The sequence below is a fragment of the Chionomys nivalis genome, chromosome 10 (genome assembly GCF_950005125.1).
Source record: "Chionomys nivalis chromosome 10, mChiNiv1.1, whole genome shotgun sequence".
Lineage (NCBI taxonomy): Eukaryota > Metazoa > Chordata > Mammalia > Rodentia > Cricetidae > Chionomys > Chionomys nivalis.
Window position 1 is genome coordinate 75,009,177 of NC_080095.1, and position 27,797 is coordinate 75,036,973.

General features: G+C 39.7%; 1 protein-coding gene across 1 annotated transcript in view; it reads right to left on the reverse strand.

The window, feature by feature from the left end:
* Nucleotides 1–502: 502 nt before the first annotated feature.
* Nucleotides 503–27,797, reverse strand: part of Immp2l (inner mitochondrial membrane peptidase subunit 2) — an 859,529-nt gene continuing 832,234 nt past the window's right edge. Inside the window, exon 7 of the mRNA XM_057783283.1 lies at nucleotides 503–759. Within this exon, the coding sequence (XP_057639266.1) occupies nucleotides 754–759 (6 nt within the window). The 3' untranslated portion in view covers nucleotides 503–753. The remainder of the gene's footprint in view (nucleotides 760–27,797) is intronic.

A 27,797-nucleotide genomic window follows, 5' to 3' on the forward strand; every position in this document is an offset into this window, starting at 1 on the left:
TCATGAGCTTGACAGAACCTATGTGATATTGAACAAACCATGCAATGGCCTTGATCGCACAGGGGCAAACAGTTCAACAAGGAACAGAAGGGTATCCAAAGATACCAGTTGAAAAGTGATTCATACTAGCTGGAACTCTACCTTCTTTCCTCCTTCCTAGTGAGGGTATTTTCTTTAGGAATTAAATCAGACCTGAATTTTGGACAGGTTGAAGAAGGATTTTCAAACATTATCTCATGGGGATTAGGTCATCCATGTAAGGGATAGTTTTGACCCAGAGAAGGGCAAAGGGAAGGAGTGCTGTCTAGTCCTCACCATTTTCTAGGGTTAATTTAGTTAAGGTCTCCTTTTTTCCCCCTTTATTTAACTTAAGGTCTTTTTTGTTCTTTCCTATCTAACAGGTTTTATTTTACTTTCCCTGGACTATCCCAGAATGACTGACAAATATGCAACAGATTTCCCCCAAAGGAAATCTGCCTTTGGCCTATCATTTTCAGCCTGTTATGGGGGCAGTGATGATGTACTTTCTTCTGTAACTACTAAAATTGGGGCATTGACTGTCGGAGCCCAGGAAGGTTGAAAGGCTTGTCAAAGGCTAGGTGGGCAATGGGGCATTTATCAGAAGCATCTGATGAGCTGGCCCAGGTGCAGGAACAGAGAGCTATCACATTGGCTGAACTGGTTCACATCAGCTTTCAGCAAGTCCAGATCTCAGCAGTTTGCAGTCCACAGGTGATCCCTGGGTGGTGTCTGTTAAATCTGCTGAGGCAAATATAGAATAAGAACAAAAGTTAAAATTTAGGAACTTAAAAGAGAACCTTATGTTTGAAACTTTTACTTATCTGGAGTCCGTTTGACCTGTGGCAGGTGGATCCGAGTCTTATGGCTTCTTTGATTTCCTGAAGCTCACATGAATTTTTAGTTTACCAAAGGAGATAAAAATTCTAGATATATTAGCATTTTCATTACACTGAAATTCATATTTTATCAAAAGCACTTAACCGGTGTCTGTAAAAAACCTGGAACAGGTTTACACCTTGGAGACATAGCAAAAGCTATGACTTTGGGTTTGTCTGATGGAAACCACCTTTAAGTTTATACTTAGAAGACCAAAGGAAATTTAAAATCTTGAGCTTATTTCTGAATAACAAGTAGTCAGTGCTCTATCAGTTTATCTGAATTCCATTTATTAATGTTAAAACTCTGAACCTCTAAAATGTCTGTGCAAAAATATACTTTTAGTGAAGTTTGCAAGTCATACAGGGTGTATAAGATTAATGTCTAAGACCAATTGTCCTGTCAAGTTTTTATGCATCTTTTACTACTAAGGGAGCACACAGAGGAACATAATCAGAAAAACTTCTGATGCATGCCTCTCAAGGTAGCTAGAGCAAGCCAATTCCATGGTTCTCTGCAATTTCTTTTCTTTTTTCTATTTTTTCTGTATTATACTTACTAGCACTTGACATTTTATATATGAACCAATTTGATTATTATCTTCTCACCCAATATCATTGGAAAGTAAAATTTATGAGAGGAAAAAAAACTCTATGCCAAAGAACAAATGCTTTTGAACTCTTTTCTTTCTGTTTACTCATTTATCAGAGATAGGATTGGTTATTAAGTTGCTTTAGTGAAAAGTTACATCTGAAACCTGTTTATTCTTTAACGTGAAGCTTGTGAGCAAGGCAAGCCTGTTTGCCTTTTCTGAACAAGAGACTAGTAGCTTTAACTACCTAATGAACTAACTAATAAACTAACAAGGTGGCTGTAGCCTTGAGGGAAAGAGCTGACTGTCTGTTAAAGTTAGCATAGCCATAAATGTGATCAGAGACTTGAGAAGGATTAACCAAAATGGCAAAAGCTAGCCCATGGTCCATACATAGACAGATATCCCAAGTTCCTCTTGTCTCCATGATGATGAGGGTCCATGATCTTCTTGGAGACCTTCGGAGTCACTGATAGGATCTGAGAATCTCAGTCATTTAAATTTAAATATCTCAAAAACCACATTCAGCATATCTCTGACAGTTTGAGGACATGAACCAAACTACCCTTGTTTGTTTTTAGTTATTTGTTTTAGTCTATATTTGAAAACATACAAGACACTAGAAAATTTTTTCCTGTACTTGATTACATTAGTACTTAGCATGACTCTTATAAGTATAGTTCTGAATATCTCAAGGCTTAATTGTCTTTAACAGTTTATAATGTTAGTCTTAAAAATGTTCTGAATTGAAGCTCTTTCAAGTATCAAGATAAGACATTTAATTCAAAAACATAGTCTACAGGAAGACTGGAAATTTTTCTGATTCTTATATAGTATACCATTGAAGAATATTGTAGGAGCTCCTTCAGCCAAGAGCCTTTAAGATACCAGCCCACTTAGGCATGGTTTCTTATAATATAAATGCAGCTGTAAAGTGTGCAATTGGTCTCTTGCTTTTGGCTCTCCCTTCCAGGGGCTAGATTCAGTTCCTGTGATCATCAGAGGACTGTGATCTGTGAATCTACCCCTAAATAAATAACCCTTTATTATACATAATTCCAAACTAGTGTGGAATATTTTGTAACTTTTGTTATCAGAAGAACATAACAGTTTCTTTTATAACTCAGTTTATCAAAATAGTTATACCTTAACAAAGCTAGCAGAAACAAGGAGATTAGACACATACCTTTAAGCCAGTTTTTATAAGCTTGAATAAGCATAAAGTATGGGGAGACATTCTTTAAACCAGTGGTTTAAGTTCTTTGTCAGACTGCTTAGGTCACTGTATTACTAAATCATAAGACAGAAATCTTCCAGTTTCTGTTGTGGCCCTAGCTTTATTTAGCTTGCCAGTGACTACATTGGGTATTTGAGATTCTAGTGCAGTCTTGAGCCTTTCTCAGGATGAGTCTTTACACATAAAAACCTTATTTTGGGTTAACATATTTTAGTTAACAAAAACAGTCAGGGGCAGAACTAAAGGAGTTAAAAAAACCAAGTTATTACATTTGAATATTTTCCCAGAACTATAGACATTAATGGATTAGGTCTTTGTTTTTAAGATTATCTATGTAACCTTCTAATTAGTAACCCTGTGTTAAAGATTTGAGGTAACTTTTCCTTTTTGTTTCAAATATAGATTTTAATCATACCCAATAAATTTATAAGCCAATAATTTCTTAGCTGTTCTGCTCTTGTTCCCTTCTGCCAGTCAATTTTTTTGATCCCAGACATAAATACGTTAAAAGCATGTCTGGGTCAGAAGAAGGGTAGGCCATAACCCAGTTCCAGAGCCAGCCCTTCAATGAGACAGAACAACATAAAGCAACTTTAATATTATCCATAACCAATTGACATTTGAATCCCTATTACATTAGATCCAATGGTCAGACAGCACAGAGATAAAATCTGAGCATAGGTGATTGATTGCAACAGTAACAGCTGAACTGTGACCAAGACACATAGAACACAGTAACTTCATACCTTCATTATTAATCAGACACAAGCACGCAGTGTCCACATTCATGCGTTTAAGCATGAAAACAAATAGACAAAACTGTTCTTATTTCCTCCAGCTTTAATTTCAAGGAGGGGTGCCTCGAAACCTATTGGATCCATTTCTCATAAGCACCAGAGAAGGCTGCCTATAAGCCCAAGCACCGAATTCTGCAACCACACACTGTCATTGAACTACTTCAGGTTGCAGCTCTGGGCGGTGGTGCTTGTCTAAGGAGCTACACTGTAGCACTTTTCAGTTTTTGTAAAGGAGCTGGGTTTTTGTTTTGTCTTGTTTTAATTCAGAGCAGCAAGCATGCAAACAAACAAAACTACAGACACAAACTGATGGATCTGGATAGACTGGCATGCCCAGAACAACCAATAGAGTTGGAAAATAGATGGGAGAGAAGCAGATGTTCCACCAGCAGGACCCAGACATCCCACTGCTCTATCAATGAGGCCCAAGAGGCAGACGAGGCATCATCCCTGGGAAGAATATATCTCCGGAAATGCTGTCCTTCTATTGGAAATCCTTAAAATGTTGCAAGACAAGGTCTAGGGGTACAGGGAAAACTGAAGAAGCTTGACCCATGATCTCAAAAATATGAAACAAAACAGAAATAAACACAGAAAAACAAAAACAAAACCAAAGCTGACAGTAAAGGACAGATTGCCTGGACAACACTGAAACCATTAAAAGGGAAAGAAAACCAGAGCCAGATGTTGCCCCAGCAGAAACCAGAGAGGAATCAAGATGTTTCTCATGCTCTAATCCTAGTAAGTTTATCCTTCGGGTCTCAGATAGGCACCTTCCAGAAACCAGAAACTTGGCTTACCTCTGGAAGTCCAGAAGACTGAAAACCAGTGCCAAGTACTGACAAATCTGCCTTGGGAGTGCTAGTGAGTTAGCGTTTGGATTCCTAGACAATACACCAAAATACTAGTCTGAGTCTCTGAACCAACCCAAGGAAACATAAGAGGTTCGCACAACACAAGATTTAGTACAAGGCAGCACAAAATAAGGGGAAGGCTGGGAGCAGGGATAACTGATCCATCAGGATTACAGGACAGATTTGGGAGCTGAACTGTGACCCAGAATTTCAGTGGAAGCAAGTATTTAAGCACAAAAGTCACAAACATTTGTTGCCACGTTATAGTTGCAATTTTCACCAATCAGAAATCAAAGATGAGGGGCTTTCTCTAAGTGTTCCATCAATTGACATACAATGCAAGATTTTTTTTTTTTTTGGTTTTTTGAGACAGGGTTTCTCCATAGCTTTGGAGCTATTTTGGAACTAGCTCTTGTAGACCAGGCTGGCCTCAAACTCACAGAGATCCCCCTTTCTTTGCCTACCAAGTGCTGGTATTAAAGGCATGCACCACCATTGCCCGGCTACAATGCAAGATTTTCAGTCTAACCAGTCAGATTCATTTGTTCTCTCTGTTGTTAGGAACAGCCATGGTGTTTCTAGAGAACTGAAGATGAATGATGACTATTTCTATGGTCTAGGGGTGAGGTAGATCAGCTATTGGAAGATTCCCAGCTCCCCTAGGGCTTGGGAATATAAACCTTGTTTCACCCTACAGGTACAGTGGAGTCTGAAATAAAAAGGCGATACTTAGGACAAAGTGCTTTTTAGATCTTCATAACACCTAAGCCTTGAACCTCTTAGTCTCCATAGCCAGGAGTTGAATAGTCTTTATTATTTATGAATTACAAAGTCTGGAATATAAAAAACAGCATGAGGAATGGAAACCAACCCTTCCGTGTAAATGTCTACATCCCTGAAAGTTAGAGTTCATCCATGCAGTTCACGTCCACTCAACTCCCTCATTTCAAGACTTCATTACTTCTTGTCACCAAACTACACTCTGCCCTTCATTTCACCTCTCCTAACAACCCTGATGGTTCTTTATGCAAATCAGGTTAACTTTCTCATTGCTTTCAAAAAAGTGCAAAATCCTTACAATACTTCTCCATGGGAATTCTCTCTGGGCTTACTCTCCTGAGACATACCAGTTACCTTAAAACCTCATGCTATCTCATAGTATTACCCATAGTTTTCCTATCTTCTGATGCATCCTACCTGAGGACAGGGCAAGCATTGCTTTCTAGAGTTGTAGGTATGTGTGCCTGTGCCCCGATCCCATACGCACTGAAAGCCTAACACACCCTCACTTCATTATCTGCTGTGTGAATTTCATGATTCTAAGTACTTACAGCCACTTATTGAGCCAGTAGTTAGTGTTTCATATGTGTGGGGTAGACCATCCTGTGCGCAGAGTAGACTAGCTTCTCTTCTCACAAACAATCTATGTCAGAGTGCTTTTTCAAAAATGCTATGTGAAGCATAAATAAAAATCACACAAAGAATTACACCTTCTTTGGGCTCCATATCCTATCCCACAACTCCAGATGCCTTCTTGGAGGCCCGGTTGGTCCTATGAACCCTAGGTAAGACACTATCTGCTACAAGCTAACACTCCCTAAAGAATGCCCAACAACCCCAGAATGTACACCCTCCCCTGGGCTCCATATTCCAGCCCACAACTCTGCCAAAACACTTCTCCTTTACCAGAGGCCAAGCCAATTTTAGGGACCCAAGGTAAGTTACTCCCTATAGCCAGAAAGCTAGGGCTGTTACACATTTACCCAGGAAACCCTGTCCTGAAAAACCAAAAGGAAAAAAAAAAAAACCCACTGGAGGCTCCATACTGGACCTAAAGACTCACTAGTCACCCAAATCTCTGGTCAATCATACTACAAAGACATTTTCTCAACTATGTTCATAGCAGCATTATTTATAATAGCCAAAACCTGGAGACCATCTAGATGCCCCTCAGCTGAAGAATGAATAACAAAAATGTGGTACATTTACACAATGGAGTATTACTCAGCAGAAAACACAATGACATCATGAAATTTGCAAGCAAATGGATAGAACTAGAAAAAAATCATCCTGAGTGAGGTAACCCAGACCCAGAAAGACAAACATAGTATGTACTCACTCATAAGTAGATACTAGATGCAAAACCAAAGATAACCAGACCAAAATCCACAGCTCCAGAGAATCTAAGTAACTAGGAGAACCCTAAAAAGGACATACATGGATCACTCCAGGAATGGGAAATAGACAAGATCTCCTGGGTAAAATGAGGAGGGGGGAAGAAGGAAGGGGATGAGAACATGAGGAGACACGATGATCGCATTGGGGGAGGGATGAGGACAGAGACCAATAAAAGAGACATCTTGATAAAGGGAGTCACTATGAGATTAGGGTGAAACCTGGTGCTAAGGAAATTCCCAGGAATCCACAAGGATGACCCCAGCCAAGACTCCTAGAAATAAGAGAGAGGGTGACTGAATGTTGCAGTCTTTTCCTGTAATCAGATTGGTGACTACACTATTGTCATCATAGAACCTTCATCCAGTAACTGATGGGAGCAGATGCAGAGATCTACAGCCAAGTACTGGGACAACCTCCTGGAGTCCAGTTGAAGAGAGGAAGGAGGGATTATGATCATGTAGGGAGCAAGATCATGATGGAAAACTCCACAGAGACAGTTGACCCAAGCCAGTGGGAGCTCATAGACCCTGGGCTGACGGCTGGGGAGCCTGCATGGCACCAAACCGGACCCTCTGAACACAGGTGACAGTGGTGTGATTTGGTCTATTTGTGGAGTCCCTGGAAGTGGAGCCAGGATGTATCCCGTTTGGAGGCCATTCCCTATTGTGTGATATCTTGCTCAGCCTTGACGCAGTGGGGAGGGAGTTGGTCCTGCCTCAACTTGATATGCCAGGCTTAGTTGAATCTCCATGGGTGGCCTTACCTTCTCAGGAATAGATAGGGGTGAAGGGGAGGTGGGAAGGGGTGGCAGGAGGAAAGGGAAGGGAAACTGTGGTTGGTATATAAAATGAATTTAAAAAAAAAAAAAAGAAAGAAAGAAAAAATCTAACACCACTTCATGATAAAAGTCTTGCAGAAATCAGGGATACAAGGAACATATCTAACATAATAAAGGTAGTATGTAGCAAGCCAAGAGCTAACATAAATTAAATGGAAAAAAAAAACATCAAAGCAATTCCACTAAAATCAGGAACAAGAGAAGACTGTTTACTCTCTCCATATCTATTCAATATAGTACCTGAAGATTTAACTAGAGCAATAAGACAACTAAAGGGGGGACATGTTAGAAATAAACCAAGTATTGCTATTTGCAGATAATATGGTAGTATACATAAGTGACCCCAAAAATTTTTCCAGGAAACCTCCTACATGTAACATGAATAATAAAAACTCAGAGACAGATATTGGGGTTCAACCTGAAGATCATAAAAGTGTAACTGGAGGCTGCTTGTTCATTTTCTGACCACCCAGACCCAAATAATCACAAATAATATTAATTACAACACTGCTTGACTGGCCTATTTCTAGATAATCTTAAATTAACCCATTTCAATTATTTTATATTTTACCATGTGGCTCATTGTTTGTTACCTCTTGCTTCTTGGGCAGTTATGTGATGTCTTCCTCCTTTGGCAGCTACATGGCATCTCCTTGACTCCGTCTACTCTATATATATATATATATCTTTTCCAGCCAACAGAAGGACATCCCACATCAGAAAAGCAGCCAGCCACTGACTCTTACCTCTACCTCAAATCGAAATGGCAGTCCTGCCCCCACAAATCCTCAGAATTTGACTGAGTGTGAAACCTGTTTCCTTCTGTCTTGTATTTCTCTTTAGTGCTTGGATTAAAGGCACGCACCACTACCACCCTGCTTTTAACTAGTGTGACTGCTGGGATTAAAGGTATGTACAACCACTGCCTAGCGTCTATGGCTAACTAGTATGGCTGCTTTGTGCTGACCTTCAGGCAAGCTTTATTTATTAAAACACAAATAATATACAACTAAACCTACATGTGATAAACATCTTTAGCAAAGTGGCTTGATACAATGTAAACAAAAAAACAATAGTCCTCCTGTATACAACAGTAAATGGGCTGAGAAAGAAATTAGGGGGAAACATGCATAACAATAGCCATAACTCATATAAAGTATACTTGTGCAATTGTAACCAAGCAAGTTAAAAAACATGTATGGCAAAAACTTCAAGTTTTTGAAGAGAAAAATTGAAGAAGTTATCAGAATCATAGAGATTTTCCATGCTCATGGGTTGGTAGAGCAGTAAACCAATGACCATCTTACCAAAAGCAATCTAAAGATTCTATGTAATCCCCATGAAAATCCCACCACAATTCTTTACAGACCTTGAAAGAACAGTACTCAACTTCATATGAAAAAAAAATGAGGATGGCTAAAACAATTCTGTACAATAAAAAAGCTGCTGGAGGTCCCACCATCTATGATTTCAATCTCTATTACAGAGCAATAGTAATTAAAAACTGAATGGTATTGGCATAAAAACAGACATGTTGATCAATGGAAGAATTGAAGACCCTTATGTAAATCCACATACCTAAAGATACCTGATTTTGGTTTTTAAAAAGGCCAAAAATATACAATGGGGAAAAAGCATCTTCAACAAATGGTGCTGATCTAACCGGAAATAAAAGAGTACAAATAGATCCATTTCTATCACCCTACACTTGGGGTCACAGAGGCTCACAAAGACTGAACTGAGAACCAGGGAGCCGTCATGGGACTGACCTAGGCCCTCGTTGCCTAGGTTATAGTTTGCAGCTTGGTCTTCTTGTGGGGCTCCTAACAGTGGGAGCAGAAGTTTTCTCTGAAGCTGTTTCCTGCTTTTAGGACCCTTTCCTCTTACTGGGTTGCCTATTCTAGCCTTAATAGAAGACCAAATGGTAGTCCTTCCATAACTTGATAATCTAAGATTGGCCGGTATAGAAAGGAGACCTGCCCTTTTCTGAAGAGAAGGGAGGAACAGGAAGGGAGAGTAGAGTTTGGGGAGGGAAACTGGGAGGAGAGGAAGGAGGGAGGGAAAACTGTGTTTGGACTAGGGAGTAATTACTTACTTAAATGACTAGTTAATAAAAAAAAATTAAAAAATCACACATGGAATTTAATTCTCTTACATAACCCTAATAAAATGCATGGAAATCAATTTATTACTATATTTTGTTTAATCTAGTATATTCAAAATAATATCATTTTGCTATATAATCTATATTAAAATTACTATAATATTTTATGCTTTTTTACCCTATAGCATATATCATTTCAGATTAGGCATGTCTCAAGGTCTTTTGTGAATGGTGGCTATCACATTGGATGATATTTAAACCTAGACTAAGGTTTCAAGAGATCCAGGCCAGAGAGTACAATGTGATAAAAATAAATAATAATAATAATGTAAAGTAGAGCTATGAGGTAGACCTCACCTGGAGGAATGGCTGACTATGGGACTGGCAGAATGAACATAGAGTTTCTAGCAAGGCAAACTGTGTATGAAAGTCCAAAAGAAGGAGTCGCCCAGTGAACTTCAGAGCTGGTCAGGGAGAGAAGGAGCAGTGAGGAAAGACCATGGGCCTATCACAATCACTTAGACGTGTGTTTGATATCAAGAACGGAAGCTACCGAATCCACCTGCGCTTCCATTCTGTCTCAGGCAGGATGGACTCAAACGAGGCAGCAGCTTCAGGTGATTTCATCAATGACACCAGCAAGAACAGATGATGGCAGAAAGTTTGGCCTGATAATAAGGAGGTAGGTACCAAGGCAACCTAAGAAAACATGCAAAAATCTCGGAGGAAAGATGTAGCGTTCCCTGAACAACTTTGAGTAAACCATGCTTATGGGGACAGGGTCATATAGGCTTCCTTTATTTAGATTACAGGGGACTTGGTCTATGGTTTTGGGGAATCAAAAAAACTGCCCCAACTTGATGAAAATAACAAAACACAAGACATTCGGCACTAATTCAATAGATCTAATGGGCTACTATTTTGAAGCGTGGCCATCTCCTACTAGAAAAATTAATTTTTTAGAATATACCATGCAGGAAAGCATCTTAGTGAACATAATAAATCAATGGTGTCAGGACTAGATTAACTTCTGAGAGAACAGGCAGAATCATAATTAGAGTCATTGTAATAATGAAGTTCAGAGGCCAGAGAAACTGAGATTACTGGATCGTTTGATTTTTAGACTTAAACAATGAGTTATTGGAAATGATGACACTCTCATTTATATCCTGTCCCTTCACATCAATATTCTAGACTGTAATAGTTAAGCAGCATTCTCCTGAACGTTCATGAGAATTTGTTTATCTCTGGTATGTGTCTGATTTTTCATTACAGTGCCAGTCTCACTTTTTGAATTTGATGTGTAATTTCAAAGCAGAAAATCAAATTCTAGTTTCTATATTAATTACAGGAATTACCCAATTCCTCTTCAAAGCATTAACAGGGCCTGTAATATATTAAACTTTCGGATGAGCCCCCATCAACTCTGATTCTAATGAGATGCTGTGGCTTCCCCTGGTAGCTAATTAGTGTTATTCATATAGCCACCTTTAGTCCATGAAACTTAAAAAAAGAAATGTGTTTGAACCCAGGTAAGGGCAGGGAGAGAGCGTCCTGTAAATACATTATTTTCTTGGCTGTTTTAATGGAATATTAGATGAGGTATTAGAAATAAATCCCACTGAAAGTGTACTTCCTCCAGCTTGCTACAAATATTTTGAATATAAATTCTGGCATGAACTAAATTATCTGGCTTCCACCCTACTTCTGTTCATCAATTTCTGTTCTCAACTTTTAAGAATATCATTGGGTTTAGTATCTTTTGTGTTCTTTTCCAACATGGAATATCTTTGAATCTTCTCTTCTGCTGGTCTTTTATATCCAACATTAATTTATCTCTCTTTCAAAATAATAATAATATTTATTATATGTAATAGCATGTATGTGTATATATATATGTTTGCATATTATGTATTTGTATATTTATATGAACAGTTCTATTGATTTAAGAGTGGAGTAGATTATTAAAAGTGTACTTGCTTCAAAAGAGCCATCCATTTTAAATTTTTTGCCAGGATTACTATTTGAATGCCAATACTTTTCACAAAAAAAAAAAAAAACTTGAAAACCAGTGCTTGAAATCGTAAGTTCCCTCAATAGAGTCCTTAAATAACTAAGAACTGTTCTAAAGGCCTAACAGAAAGCTTGAAGGATTATGTGACCTCAGTTTTTTTTTTAATTTGTCATTTTTTTTAATTTACTTTACATACCAACCACAATTTCTTCTCCCTCTCCTCCCATTCTTTCCCCTCCACAACCTCCCTTCCACCCCTACCCCATCTATTCCTCCTCCCACTCCCTTCAAATGGGGTAAGGCCTCCCATGGGGAGCAACAAAGCATGGCATATCAATCTGAGGCAAGACCGAGCTCCTCCCCCTTGAATCAAGGCTGAACAAAGCATTCCACCAAGGAGAAAAGGTTTCCAAGAGCCAGCTCCTGTATCAGGGACAGGTCCTAGTCCTACTGCTATGGACCCCACAATAGACCAAGCTACACAACTGTCACTCACATGCAGGGTGCCTAGTGACCTCAGTTTCTTAAACCATTCTTAACTGCAGCAGGAAGTGCTGGTTTGAGAGAAACTGCCGAGGAAAGGGGGACCTGCAACTAATTCTTAAGTGTAATACCACAAATGGTGAAAAACTTTTGAAAACCTTATATATTAATATAAACTCAAATTCTACTCAGGGCCAAAGTATAGAATAAAAAAGCTAGTGTTCCATCTTTTGCAAAACAGCTCTTCATAGTATTTGAAGATAATATTTAAATGCAACTTCAAGCTCTCATCTCTCTCCTGGATACTCTATGCGTCTTATTGGTCAGTTTTCATCTCTGTCCTGGATACTCACAGATTCTGTGTGTCTTATTGGCCAGTTCCCATCTCTACTCTGGATACTCACAGATTCTATGAGTCTTATTGGCCAGTTCTCATCTCTACCCTGGATACTCACAGATTCTATGCATCTTATTGGCCAGTGATCTTTTTCACCTGGCCAATAAGATGGATAGCAAATGATCCCTTTGAATTTTAAGGTGGAGAAAAAGATTTTCATTTTCTAGGCAGTGCTAAAAATACTGGAAGCATTGGTACAAAAGCTCACATCTGTCAAAAACCTGACATCAGATCATTCTTTCCAATTGTTGGGATTTTCTTGGAGTTAAGAGTCCCTGTGGGTGTTCTAACCCTTTGACTCTGTGACACAATGCTGCCATCCACAAAGTTCATACTCAAGAACTACTCCAATAAGCTGATGGGGAAAAAAATTTCCCCACCCCATGATATTTAAAGTAAGGTTATAATTTTGTGTTGGGCCATGTTCATAGCACCATGTGACTCATAGGCTGCAGGTTGGCCGTGACTACTAGATTTCCTCTGACGTGACTGATGTCCGGCCATCCTTTGTGTCTCCTCGCAAAGGCAATTGAGAATGGCATGGAGATGATGGGCTGGCTCAACTTACTTGCATCTCTCTGGAACTGGAGCTGAAGTGTGCAGGAAAGAGCACACAGAACCTTTCCAGGGCAGTAGATATGCACTCTATGTAATTTTGTTTTTTCCAGCCAGAAGAGTCCTTTTTCCTAAAGGAGAGAGAGTTGAAGAGCTTTTCAAATAGCTCAACAACTAACTCTCTGGCCTCTGGCTATTACCAATGCACACACATCATGTCCACAGCCAGGAGGGTCAGGTGTTTCTTAAGACCTTTCTCTGCAGAAGCTCTCAGAAGGAGTAGGCCTCCTTTCTCATTGGCTGTTTTAACTCAAATTCTGAAATGTAAATCAAGCCTTCCATACACTATTGGTTGCCTACCCAACCACGGTTTACTGCCTACTCCAAAGTAATTGACTTCTTTTGTTACCAGTGTTACATGACTGTTTAGGAATCCACCAGGCTGTTCGTTGATGTGGAAAGAAGAATGCTCCCTTGTAACACTAGCGATCTGCTTGTTTGTGTTTCTGTCCTGTCCGGTTCCCCACAACTGTTTAGCCCCAAAGGTCTAAGCACACATAGGTCTCCATAAATTATAAACTGATTGGTCCATTAGCTCTAGCCTCTCACTGGCTAACTGTCACATCTTGATTAACCCATTTTTCTGATCTATGTTATCCATGTGCACAGTACCTTTTTTACAGTGGGGCAGATCACATCTTGCTGCTTTGGTGATCTGGACAGGAGATCACCTCCTTCCCAGAATTCTCCTGTTCTCATTACATCATTCTACTTCCTGTCTTGTTTTTCCGCCTATATTTCCTGCCTGGCCAATCAGCGTTTATTTAAAACATGATTGACAGAATACAGACAATTCTCCTGCACCACTCCCTATAGCAGCCATCATGAATCTTCTAGGTATCTTGCTAGTGGCTTGTGTGGATATGACATGACACAGATCTCACTATTGAAACATAAAAGGCTGTTTTCAGTGTGAATGCTGGGCTGGATTTTCATGGTAGGATTAACCACAGAGGCATGGACATACAGGGGATTTGTACGGTAAGCCTGTCCTGCCTTTGGTGTAATTATGTGAGAGGAAATGTCTCAAATGAAGCATGCTAGTGGTCAGAGTGGAACACTGACAGGAAGCAAGCCCTGACATCATTGCCAGAATGATCACTGAAATGCCTCTATATTTATTACGTGAGATAATATACTGCTCATTATTCAAAACACTGTTAGTTAGGTTTCTGCTGCTTGCAACCTGAAACTCCCTAATACATAAAAAGGCTTTCGCTTTCAAAAAGGACAAATTAAATTTCAACAGTACCTAAATAGTACTGTGTCCCTCCTTGCAGTGAGAGTTAAAGGAACATTTTTAGATCACCTGCAGTGGTCCAGGCTTCCAGGTACATGCTCACTCCCTATTTTCCCAGTTGCCCTCTGTGCTCTGCTTAATATACTAGGAAGCAGAGGAACTTGCTCAAAATGACACTTCTTGGTTGCCAAGAAGCTGAAAACACAAGGCTGCTGACTCCGAGGCTGACATTCTCCCATATGCCAATTTTCATCCAGATAAATGTCTTCATGATGGACATAGAAAGGCCGGAATGGTAAGGCAAGCTTGCTTTTCACAGGCCAATATTTCAACAAAGGCCAAACACATGTTCATGCAAGGCATGCCATGCATCTCAATGCTGTTCATCCTCTGCCAATAGTTCAGAGCCAGGCCTTTCTTGTTCTCAACAAGGAAAGGCAGGAGTGCTTGCATGGGTGTCAACCCATAGCTAACACTTCCCCTTGTGCAGACAAGTTGTCGGCCTCTAAAAAGGCTCTCTTCCAATGCTGGGGAACGCCTAGATTCCATGTGGAAGCCATAAGACAAGTCCAACTGTTTCGAGAACATTTTCTTAACAGACATAAGAAGCCTATCTGAATGCTTTAGAATTTCTCATTTCCTAAAGCAAGAAAAATAAAATTGAGTAGATGGCTCTGAGGTCAGGATCATTTGCTGCTCTTCCAGAGGATCAAGGTTTGGGTTCCAACATCCACATGGTAATTCATAATCGTATGTAATCACAGTTCCAGGAGATCTGATACCCACTTCTGGTCTTCGTGGGTACTGTGTGCACTTGTATTCAGAAAAAACATCCATAGCATCCACATAAAAATTAACAAAATCTTTTGAAAAATGATTAAAATTCTTCTCGATGAGGTCTGAATGATAGTGGGTTTTAATGCAATTTTCCATTCATGAATGCCTTTGTGATTGATGTGTATGTATCATGCTTTGAACATATCCTTCTTCCCTGATACTCTGCCTTACGGTTTGCTAAAATCTGAGAAATGCATAGTATATAATAATGTATGCTAGTTTTTCAATGTTTAGTAACTTCCTATGCCATTTTAAGAGTGTTATACCTATAGAACCATTTAATCATTACCAGAAATGGATTAAAAATTTCCAGTAGTAATTTATTAATTAATAATTAATAGTAGAATGCTCTCTTGATAGATGAAGACACTATAGCATAGGAAATGCTAGTTAGGGTTGCTTGAAGTAGCAGGGGTAAAGCAGAGAGAGGCCAATGGCCCCAGACTCCACCTTACTCTTCACTTAAGACTGACTGGCAAGTCCTTAGCTGGTGTCTGACAGTCAGTTTTTCCCAAGACTTTGTTGAATGAGGACCTGGTGGCCGTTTTTATCAGATGAAGGCCCAAATAAGTCACATAAACCTATCATGCATCAAAATAAGAAAGCATTCAGAAAATGACACTGAAACCCTGCCACCTAGTTACAGAGAGAGGAGGTGATGGATGAGTGGCCCTCATAGGCAGCAGAGCTACTAGGCAGGAAAGTGGCTCAATATCCAACAAAATAACATTACTGTATTTCAGTATGATTTCCCTTTAGACTGACCTACAAACATAACCACTGGCATTGTGTGTTATTTTTAAGTTTCAAAATTGGGTTTTGTAAAAATCAGAGATTCGTGTTCTTAAGCAGTTCCAAGATGCAATGTGTAGATGTTGTCAGGCATCCCTCGGGCCTCCACCGGCTGCTTTGCATTCAAACCTATGGCCTCCAATATGGCCTATCCAGTAGGAGTCTAGTACCTTTTGCAATATTCAACTCTCCCTGACCGCTCCTTGTCTCAGGCCACAGCGGGCCACTGTATCTCAGAGGTTTACTTTTCCTCCCTCACCTGGAGATGGCTTTTCTCCACTGACTCTCACTGTTTATCGGGGACAGGGAGGAGTGGTAGGAAGGTGGAGGGTGACAACAAGAGTCAGATAAGTGTAAGAGTTACACAAGATTAAATGAAACTAGTAATCTTGGTCAAGTTTAGTGGAATTAGAGAAATATTGTAAGTACTGGTAATTAAAAATAACATGTATAGCCAGCCGTGGTCGCGCATGCCTTTAATCCCACCACTCGGGAGGCAGAGGCAGGCAGATCTCTGGGAGTTCGAGGCCAGCCTGGTCTACAAGAGCTAGTTCCAGGACGGGCTCCAAAGCTACAGAGAAACCCTGTCTCAAAAAAATCAAAAAAGAAAAAATAAAAAATAATAACATGTATAAAAAACTGTAATAAAAGATACTGTACATGCAAATATTCCCATCACTTCTTTAAAAGGGAAATAGATTTTATTTTGTTACTTCATAAGACAAAGGAAAACTTTAGAACAGCACAAGAACCTTTTTTTTTTTTTCAAATATCACTGTCTGAAAGTAGACAGGCTATCAGGAAGTGAGTCCTGATAAATGCCTCCTAAGTCCTTCAAATTAAACAGTCTACCTCCCTTCCATAAATGCCCTACAGGAAGAGAATTTTGAGTTGAAAATGAGAAACCTTTATGAGATAAGGAATGTTCAAAAACATTAATTCATGAAAAAGAATCTTAAGATATTATACATATGTGCAAAAACTATAACAATGAAAACCCATACACAGCAAGTAAACACTCTAGTGCTCCTACCAGAAGCCATGGGTTATTAAAAACCCCAGTGCCAGTTGTAGGACACTTCCCATTAAGTTGTTGGTCAGAGTGTCTCAGAGACCACCCCCAATCTAATCATGCAAAAACAGAAAGGCTGTTATACGGTAACCAGTCACTTTCTGATTGGATTTAAGATCTGTTACACAGGAGGAAACTTTTGCCTGGTATTTTAGGTCTGGCAAAGAACTTGTGGCTAGGAGTTTCAAGGTTCAAGGAGGGAACATACTGTTATTTTTCTAAGCTGACATACTATCAAATTGTCTTCAAAATAATTCTCTCTCTATTAATATATTAGTGAAGGTGTCAATCTTCATCAGAGAAGCTTGCCCATACTCTACCTCCCACACATGCTCCTGCAGCAACCATATTAAAACACAATGTATCATGCATGCAAAAGACATGAAAGAAAGAAAGGGTTTGTTGGGGGGTTTAGTGGGAGAAAAACACATGAAATAGGGTAAAGGGGTGGAGAGGAACTAAAATTCATATACACGTATGAAAATGTCAAAAATAAAAAACAAATGTTGAAAAATCTTTTAGAATTATTTTTTATTTTTGCATAACTGAGCGAATGCCCATTGGCTGTGATATAAAATTTTTAGACTGTCTGTTGCTCAAGGTTTTCGCTTTTATTCATTGTCAGAAAAATGCTTGTGCTCTGTGGGCGTTGCTCTAGAAAGGCGACAGATTGTGGGGCATTTTCTCCTACAGGCTCCTCGTCTGCCACCTCCTTCCTCCAATAGGCCAATGCCCTTCTGATTTTAGAAGTTGGAGTTATTAGTTTTATCTCCCAAGTCCCATTCTGCTGTGGGCTGCAGAATAACTTTAACATTTCAAATAGCATTTCTTGGCTACTTGCTTTGAACATTTTCTCTGTCATTATATAAGGGCATTTAGTCAAACTCCTGATCACAAAGTTTTGCTACATCCAGAAAGAGGTAAAATTCTTGTACACAGTACCACTAGCATCTCTGGGAAAGCAGAACTCCTGAATTTTGCTTTCTTCAAGCAGAAAGCCTAGTCTGAGACTCAGTTCTTCTCTGTAAACCAACTGGATGAAGCCTCTACTCCTGTTTGGCCACAGATTCGACTTCCACTTTCCTTCCTCCAAATCCCAGTATTCCCCTTCTACAATCATCTAGCAGGGTGGGCAGTCAATATTCACTTGTTCTCTGAATAAAATTCGCTAGATTACTGAACAGAGATAGAAAAGTAAATCTCACTATGCTAGAATTATGCTTCAGGGAAATGCATGGTAGAAAAAAATAATTGTACATACTTCCCCCCAAAAAGGCATGTTCCAATTATGGACTTTATTAAGTGCCTTTGGTAGACGTGCACTGAAAATTATAGAAGAGCAAAGTCATTCCTTATTTAAGAAGCTTTAGTATTAGTTAAAAGTTATTTCTGTATATTGATTCAGAAGAGGGAAACACACATGTGAAAGAGACATGCTCAAATTTAAAGCTTGCATGGAATGCAGGTAGAAAGGTAAAGGATGGTAGGCTTCTGAGGAAAAGAAGCCTTTGTATTCAAGTTTCACTATAAACATTACAACCAGAATGGTTTAAGATTATTTTCCAATAAAAAATGTATTTATTATTTCCAGAATATGCAAACAGCTTAGGGAAGAAAGGGAGACACAAAGAACAGAGGGAAATATACCAGATAGGAGAATTATGCAAGAATAAAAAGAACAAAGGAATGAAGTAGAATTGAGAAAGAGAAAATGAGATATAATTTTCCCTTGGTATCTGGCCTAGCTTGCTGTGGTGGTTTGAAAGAAAATGGTCCTCAAAGGGAGTGGCACTAATATTAGGAGGTATGACCTTATTAAAGAAGGTGTGTCATTGTGGAGGTGGGCATTGAGGTCTTCCTTGCTCAAGCTACTCCCAATGACACAGTCTACTTCCTGTTGCCTGCATATCAACATGTAGCAGCTCCTTCCCCAGTACCACATCTGCCTGCATACAGTTATGTTCCCCACCATATTGATAATGGACTTAACCTTTAAAATTGCAAGCTGACACCTCAATTAAATATTTCCCTTCATAAGAGTTGCCATGGTCATGGTGTCTCTTCACAGCAATAGAAACCCTAACTATGACACTTGCTTGCTGTTTCTGTGTAGGGAGAAGTCCTGCCCCTTAGGGGCCGTGTTCGCCTCGGGCTAATGTTTACCTATAAATCTGGCGAGTGTGCTTGCTTCTGCTTTCCTGGTCTCCACTGAACGGTGGTTCTGTAAATCTATTTCCCCATTAAAGCTGTATATATTTTTACAATCTGTCTGCATTCGTTTACGCCGTTACATTTCTGTGTTTAAGCACTGTCCAAAACAAACTGGGTAGGGGGAGGCTTATTTCTTCTTACTGGTTGGTGTGGACCACAGTGTGGACCACATGGTGATGGTTGCTGCTTGACAAAGTTCCAGTACTTTGATATTAAAGACCACACTCCTCCAGCAACTTTTTACTTTCATTTTTAATGATTCTCAATATTAATAACCAGTTTTTTTTGTTGACTTGTGTAAAGGATAAAATGTGTAGAATGGTAGCTTCTTTACACAAAATAACTCTTTAAGAAAAAATTCCCACTACTGTAGAACCAGGAATTCCATTGTGCCCTCCTAATTACACCAAGAACAGGAAAGCTAGGGATTTACTAGACACTCCTGATCCAAAGGATGAAAAGTCTACAATTCAGATCCAGAGCCTGAGGCCATTAAGGGCAAGAGTTCAGATAATAAGTATAGAGAAATCAGAATGGTACAGTATAATGGAAAAAGAATAAGACAGCAGGACCTTCCCTTTTGGGGAGCATAATGAGGGGAACAGGCCCATATAATAACAAATTGTAGTATAGTGTCTGCTCCCGAGAAGAATTTTTTTCCCAGAGGCCAGACATTTGGATAAAGGTCTCTATTCCCTCCAGGGCTTGAGGAAAGTCCCTGCTTGCAAATAAGGGAGGCATTCTTAACCCTAGCAAGAGGAGCTTGTGGTTGTGGCCCTTTCATTTACGTGCGACTGGAGCCCATTGTCAAGGCCAATGTTAGAGTCCTCAATCTGTGACATCAAGTCACACCCAACTCACCTGCACCTTATCTCCAGCTTAACCCTGTGTGCAACTAGAGTATAAAAGGTGTAGTCTTTTCTCAATTAAAGCCTGCAGGCAACCATCCCCATTCACATTCTGCTTGTCTTTCTCTTTCTTCTCCACCCCCACCAATTCCACACATCTTTGGGACCTGAACCCATTGCCAAAGCAGCACGTGGCAACTAGTTATTGTCTATCACCTGGGGAAGCCACGACATGAACTCAAGGAAAACCATGAAGGCAGCAACGGAAGCCAAGATCACAGAGAAACACTGGCTTACTTCCCATTGCTTTCTCAGCTTGCTTATACTATTCAAGATCACCTGGCCAAGGATGGTACCACCCATAGTGGACTGGGCCCTCTACAGTCATCATTCATCAAGAATATGACCCATAGACATGACCAATCTGACAGTGGTAATTTAGGTTCTTTCTTTAGTTTAGGTCAAGTTGACAAAAATGAACTAGCACAATATCTAGAAAGACTTAGTGATTGAATACCATGTATATAACAATGTCTATGTATCAAGTCTTTTTAGAAAAGGGTAAATATTTGCAGTTAATTTATAGAAATCTTCCTATAAATGGTAAATACTCTTTAGATTGCTTATGTGTGAGAGTCAAAGTTACATTTTAAGTTTTAATTACTATGCCATGAAAAAAATAATGACTCTGATCTGCAAGCTCTTTGCCCAAGGACAAGCAGTTCCTGAGGCTATTGACGGTGGGAGCTAACAAGGCCCAATGTTTCGCTCCCCTAAACAACTTTGTTTGACCCAGCTCCACTGAATTGATCACATGTGGGTGGGAGGTTCCTGGGTAAGAAATGTGTCAGGATGTACCCTTGCCCGTGATTGGATATAGGCAAGAGATATGCAGGCAGGAAGTACATCAGGATGTTTGCCCCTGATTGGGTCTTGTGGGGGATGTGGTGAATTATTGGTTTGTCTTCTTAAATCCTAGCAAAACGTGTTTCTGTTCCATTTTCTAGGGAAACCAGAGATGGATCTGGCCAACAACCTGGCCAGGATTTAATTAAAGCCTGCATCAAATTTGACTTTAAGCTGTTGCAGTTGTCTTATACTCAATAACAAGGCAACTTAAAGGAGAAATGGTTTGATTTAGCTCTTGGTTCATGGTACAATCCATAAAGAGAGGGAAATCAAGACAGCAGGAGCTTGAAGCAACAGATGATATTGCATCCCCAGGCAGAAGAGAGCAATAAATGCTCATAAAAAGCTCTCTCTCTCTCTCTCTCTCTCTCTCTCTCTCTCTCTCTTTCTCTCTCTCTCTCTCTCTTGATAATTTCCCAGACATTTCATAGAGATTCTATCTACTTCTGTCATGGTGACAATGACATCAACAATCACATTGTATAAGTGTGTGTGTGTGTATGTGTGTGTGTTATTTAAAAAATATCAACAATGCAAAGGTTTTATAGATGTTCAGTTCAGTTTTCCTCTATATTTGTGGTCTATGGTTGGCAAGAGAATCAATTGCTCACCTGAACAACAAGAACGCATGACAGCTGACTCAGTGAAAGAAAGGATAGCTACCATAAAAACATGAAGAGATCAACATCTGGATAAGACATGAAAGGGAAATAAAGAATGATTCTCGGGATTCTCAGCCTTCACCTGTAATCCGTGTAAGCCGACCCAGAGGGCCATGACATGGTAGACCAGTTTGGCATCCTAATGGTCTTGGGTTTTTCACTGGATTTACAAGTCTTTAAGGGGAGCATTTCTCCCCAGTTTTTTAGGAGCCTACCAATGTCAGTCATTCAAAGGTGTGAGCTGGATTTCTCCATTCTGTAGAGCATCTGGCTGATTCTCTGGCTCACCTGAGAGGGCAAACACCCCAGTACTAGCTGTTCCACCTTCTTGTGGCTTCTGTTATGCATCAAGCCCAGAGTCCCCACTCTGTGTTTTGTTAAGTTAGCTTCTCTAGCGTTTCCTTTCCAGTGAAGTCCTTCTCCCAGGATTGTGCTCTGCTGATGGCGATCTCCATTTTCTCTACAGATACCCAGCCTCAGTTTCCTTCTTCTGGGCCCCTGTGGAGGAAAATAGGGCCTGATCCAAGTCCCTGTCCTATGTGAAGCTAATGCCTGAAATTCTTCCATCTGGATCCCTCTTTGAAACAGCTCTGAGTTCAGCCCCCTCCCAGATCCACCAGGACACAACCACCATACTTATTAGGTACCATGCCCTCACCCCAAACCTGAAGCCTACGCTGTAACCTGTATCCAGATTCCAAAAGAGCGGCCTTATCCATCTGTGACGGAGAGACCTTTGTTTAGAACTTGTTCTCGCTTCAAAACCTCTCACAAGATGAGTAGAAAAACGAACCTTTTAATTTTAACACAAAGGGTAAGAAGACCTAATACCAGCGCCTGCTTAGGTAAGTGGCAGGACACCTAGGAAGTGGTTTTGAGATAGCTCATCTCCAGATAAACTGTTAACTTCAGAGTGTCAGGAAGATCTACCTCCTGAACCCCGCTGCCATGCATGTTCAGAAATCAAAAATCTCTCTTAGGATTTAGGATAGAAATATGAGTTTACAGCATATATTAGAGTGCCCTCCAATCTCCCTGGCTCAGAGGTGGCATTCAGGCAGTCAATACTCCAGAAGTCACCAGGAGACCAAACCTTGTTGGAGGAACAAAGTTTTGAAGAACCATTTGCCAACTGGGGCCGCCCTTAGACCTATCAGATCAGAAGAGTGTTGATGATGAGTAGTTTAAAATTGACTAAGAACTTCAATTTTGCAGACATTTCTGGGATATAGCCATAAAAGGGCTAAAAGGGAAAAAAGCAGGTGAAGACTCTAGAGAGAAAAGGAAGCATGGCTGAGAGTAGTTAGTAAATAGGAATGTTCTTTGAGCATGAAGTGACAGCAGAAGCCTGTGACTATGGAAAGAGCAGGAGCCACACACAGTGGGGCTACAGCACACCCCCAATAAGATGTGGGGGTCAGTAACTCAGCAAGTTTGCAGAAGTTTGAACTGAAGTACAGCAGAGGGAACCAAAGACATGGGGAGAAGAAAGACAAGAAGTTTGAGGTGGACTGGTGGACTCAAGTCTCAAAGACAGGCCACAGAACCGAAGGAAGCTGCCCGAGAAGCTCCCCTCATTCCAACAACCAGAGTAAAGAAACAGGTCTTTTAAGAATAGAAAGGGGTGACTGAAGACCTGTTTCTTTACTTGATCTGTGAACTTCCATTTTCTTATATGCTGGTAAACTCTGTCTTCTTATCAGTAAGGAGAATTTATCTCATCACTGGGTTCTTCTTTATTCATCTTTATTAAGTTTATCCTAAATGTGAGCCAGGTGGTGGTAGCTCACGCCTTTAACCCCAGCACTCTGGAGGCAGAGGCAGGAGAATCTCTGTGAGTTCGAGGCCAGCCTGGTCCACAGAGCTAGTGCCAGGACAGGCTCCAAGGCTACACCGAGAAACCCTGTCTTGAAAAAATTAAACAAAAGAAAACAAATTATCCTAAATGTACAGTTCAGGCATTCTGGGTCAAGTGTGCAATCCTTATTACCTGAAAGCAATGACAGGCACATGGCCCCTTTTGTCTTAGGGCCACTGGAGTTCTGCAATGAGGTGAACCATCCAGCTAATTCTTAGGCATGCATAGGTGAAGGGCAAGGGCTTTTTCTCTTTCATAAAGGTAAAGAAGGTCCAGGAATCAAAGCCTTCGTAGAAAGCACCCTTTCTGTAGACACAGGAAGCCTAGAGATGTAGGAAATGTATACACTTACAGTGTTTTAAGGAGCAGTAACTGAGAACTGTGGAAGGCATTAACAAGAAGAAAGTCAGGTGCATTTTGTTCTACATATCCTGATTTTCTTGAGGTACAGGTGAGTTGAATAAATGTTGTCTGTGTTTTTTTAGTAGATGTTTCTTGGAATGCCAGGAAAGTGAAGTAACATTTTTAAGGTTAGCTTGAAAAAAATAGAAGATGGTACCATCACTCGATGCTACACATTTCCTTAAGAACTTATAATTTCATGAATGAAATAATAATAATAAAATATATAATATATAATGAAATATAATAATAATAATCCCTAATAAGTGGATCCTGTCATGATTACACTTCATTACCATATTAGGCAAATCGCAGGGGCCTGACAGTGCTTAATACTGCTGAAAAGGAAGAAATTGTGTGTCTTTTTTTTAAGGTGAATCCTGATCATATATCTAAATATGGTATGTTTTATTTGCAATGCATATCTAAGAGAATATGCAACTCTATGAAATATATAGGAAGAAAATGATACAGGAAGGCAGAAAGACACAGCATTTCCCTATTGACATTCCTACCAATTAGTATACACTTTCCACATGGTAGAATATTTAATTGAGTATAGTAAATATCATGGGTGCTAGTTACTTGGTCATTACATCACTTTACATATTTCCAGTGGTTTCTGATGAAAATACAACATGAGGTGGAAAAACATATTTATTATTCATTTTATGTTTCACTTACTAAAAATAAAAATCTGCTTTGGGAGATTAGATGGATGCTATTATACACAGAGAGTAAGTTAGAAAATGGGCTTTTAGCGCTGGATTGATACTGATTTACACATAGGCATTCACCAGACTGCATTCATGAGGGAGTGAGGTTAGCGTGATCTCTGCTTCAACCATGCTATAAACATGGGCCTCAGTTTCTATGGTGCCCATCTGACCACACGACTGGTTCACACAGTAGCCATTAGCCAGAGGAAAATGAGGAAGCATCGTGGCTTCTTAATCTTTCTAAACTCAGTTGTAAATAATCCTAAAATGGATTTGATTAATGGAATGGAAAGTGGAGGTGGAGAAAGAAGAGGAGAGAGTGAAGGAGGGGGGAGGAGAGGGAAGGGAGACTGCCTCTGTGTGAAGGGACTTCCTTCGGGGATATAGAGAGGTTTTAGGTTGATTTGACTTCGATGTCTGTAGTCTCAGAATTTATGTAGATGAAGAGCGTATCTTGGGGAAATGTGGATTTTTTTAACGTATACACACCCATCATTTACATATTGTTCAGAGTTCCAGCGTTTATTTGCAAAAGAGATTGTTTTTATTACTCTTCTCTTTCGTGACAAAATATGTGGAGAGGAAGGGTTTGGTTTCTCTCACAGGACACAGTGATGACGGCACGGAACTCTTGGCAGGAAGAACTTGAAGCAGGCGGTCACACTGCATCGCAGTCTACAAGCAGAGGGCAATAACATCTCCTAGAACTAGAAAATCTCTTACAGCCATGTCCAGAGACTTCCACCTTACATGACTGTAGATTCCGTCAAGTTAATATTAATCCTCACAGAGATCGTGCACATGGTTAAGCCAATGTGTAAACACTCATCATCTATAGCTCTGTACATATTCTTGTCAACCCTTGGCTAAATCTTCTACATAGCTCGGATGTGTCCTAAAGGAAGCGTGATTTGTAAAAACAGAGGACCTCTCTAATTGTACAGATGGAGGTTTGGGACTCAAGAAGAGCATGTCTCAAAGGACAGCTGCAAGGACAGATTTTTAAAATGATTCCTGATGTTGAATGGCACTTGGTAATTCTGAACATGTCTTTGAAAGAAGCCAGCACACATGCTACCTACCATTACTGTCCTAACTAACACTTACAAACCATTTCTGTTGACCCAGAACACATTCTTCCCAAAGTTAAGGAGAAGATACATTTGTTTATACAAAGCAATTGCAATTATCAGAATAATTCATAAGAGTTTCTTTTAATATCAAAATGTCCTGAGTGGAGTTATTATGTTTGCTCTTGTCAAATCAAACTCTTTTGTCTTTGTCTTCTTTGCGGCTTCTTGCTGGGTCTCCAGGTATTTGATCTGCCTTTGTTTACTTGTTTTTCACCATGGATTTTTGTTTTGTATTCCGAAGCAGACTTAGCTAAAGGACTGCAGCTTTTAAATCTTTTTTTTGTTGTTGTTGTTGTTTTTGAGAGAGAGTTACTTCATAAAGATCTATACCCGAATGCCTTCCATATGACTTTCTCCCAAGACAGATAAAAATGGAATTTTTCTTGAAAACACGGTTTGACTCCTGAGCTCAAATAGTTATCCCTCAGTTCCTGTAAGAACATTGCCCTCTGAGTATCAAAATCATTTAACTTTTCTTTTGGGTCTATCTAAGAAATCATCTCAAAGTATTCTTTGAAACCATGTCTGGGAATTACTTAAGATTCTCAAAATGTCTCTCCTGAAAATGGATGCTTGAATCATACAAGGATAACCCATTTCAGGGACATTGCCTTTGCTAACCCCTGATGGGAAAGCAGATAGAACCAATAAGTAGGTGTGCTACTCTGCTCTGAGTAAACTATTTAAAGGCAATTGATGGCTATGGATATAGAGTTTAACCTGAAGGCAATATCATAACATATATAGCCCAACAGATTCCCTTTGTAAACTGTTATAACAATTCTGGTGCCAGGAGCACTTCTCTTCCTCATAGAAAATATCTGTGTTTGAATACCAATCTGTACTACATAAGAAGAATTATTTATACAGCTACTTAAACAGAATGCTGGGAGAAAGAAGCAGAGTCAGTGAGTCGCCATGATTCTCTCACCCAACACAGACGCAGGTTAAGAATTTCCCTGGTAAGCCACACCTCGTGGTGCTACATAGATTATTAAATATGGGTTAAAGCAAGCTGTGAGAATTAGCTAATAAGAGGCTAGAACTAATGGGCCAGGCAGTGTTTAAAAGAATACAGTTTCTGTGTAATTATTTCGGGTAAAGCTAGCCGTGCAGGAGCCGGGTGGCGGGAAGCAGCCCACCATTCCTACAACATTTAATTATTTGAGATGACATAAAATGAAGAGTTGAGTTTCTCAGTTGTACCAGACAAAGGCTAAATGCACAGTAAGTACAAGAGGCTACGACTACAGTGATTGCCGTAGTCATCTAGCATACATGCTAGATCACTCAACTATAGAACAATTCCATCTCTTCAGAGAGCACTCTGTGTGTGTACTGACTATAGAAAACAATGTTCATCAGGACAGCTAAGCTATGTCTCTATAGCGATGCACTGTCTTTCTTCTGATTAGCAAATGTTGTACTGCAACATGAAAGTTTTAGGTTTTTCCAATCAGCTCAAAGTTCTCTAAAGAACGATGGAGATAATTTAGAAAAACATGAGCTTGGTAGACGACATTTTCATTAGAGAGAGGGAGTTTTAATTAGGGTATCAGTTGAAGTTGTACCCTAAGTGATCGTCTTTTATTCTAAATTTTCCATGAAATCTAAATGTTTAAGGAAAAAAACTACTGTTTCCAAAAGTATTTGAGATGCTTCTATAGATAACACAGCTAGAAAACAAAATACAGTGCTGCACATGTTCCAAAATAAGGACCTAGAAGGCTGAGTAGGCCTTCTTTCCAGGCCTCGTGGAGAAGTCAGGACAGATTTAGAGGCATCATCATTTGGACACAGTGCCCCGCTCATCATAGGGCTGAACTGCCCTTCTAGTCATAAAGGACATCCCCATGAACATTTTTATAAGGCTCCAGATGATGCTGCCATTTAATGTCTCTACTTAATCTAGGAGAGAATGTGAGACTAAAACAGACTTTGTAAATGCATATTTGTGGTAATATAATTTCTTCTGAAGGGCATTGGGCTATTTCTGTCTTAAAGGTTAAAGTAATTTTAAAACATAAATGTTTGAGGACAAAGTAAAGAAGCAAAATAAGGGTTCATTATCCAAATACCTAGCACTGTGGTGCAAACCCGCAGTGACT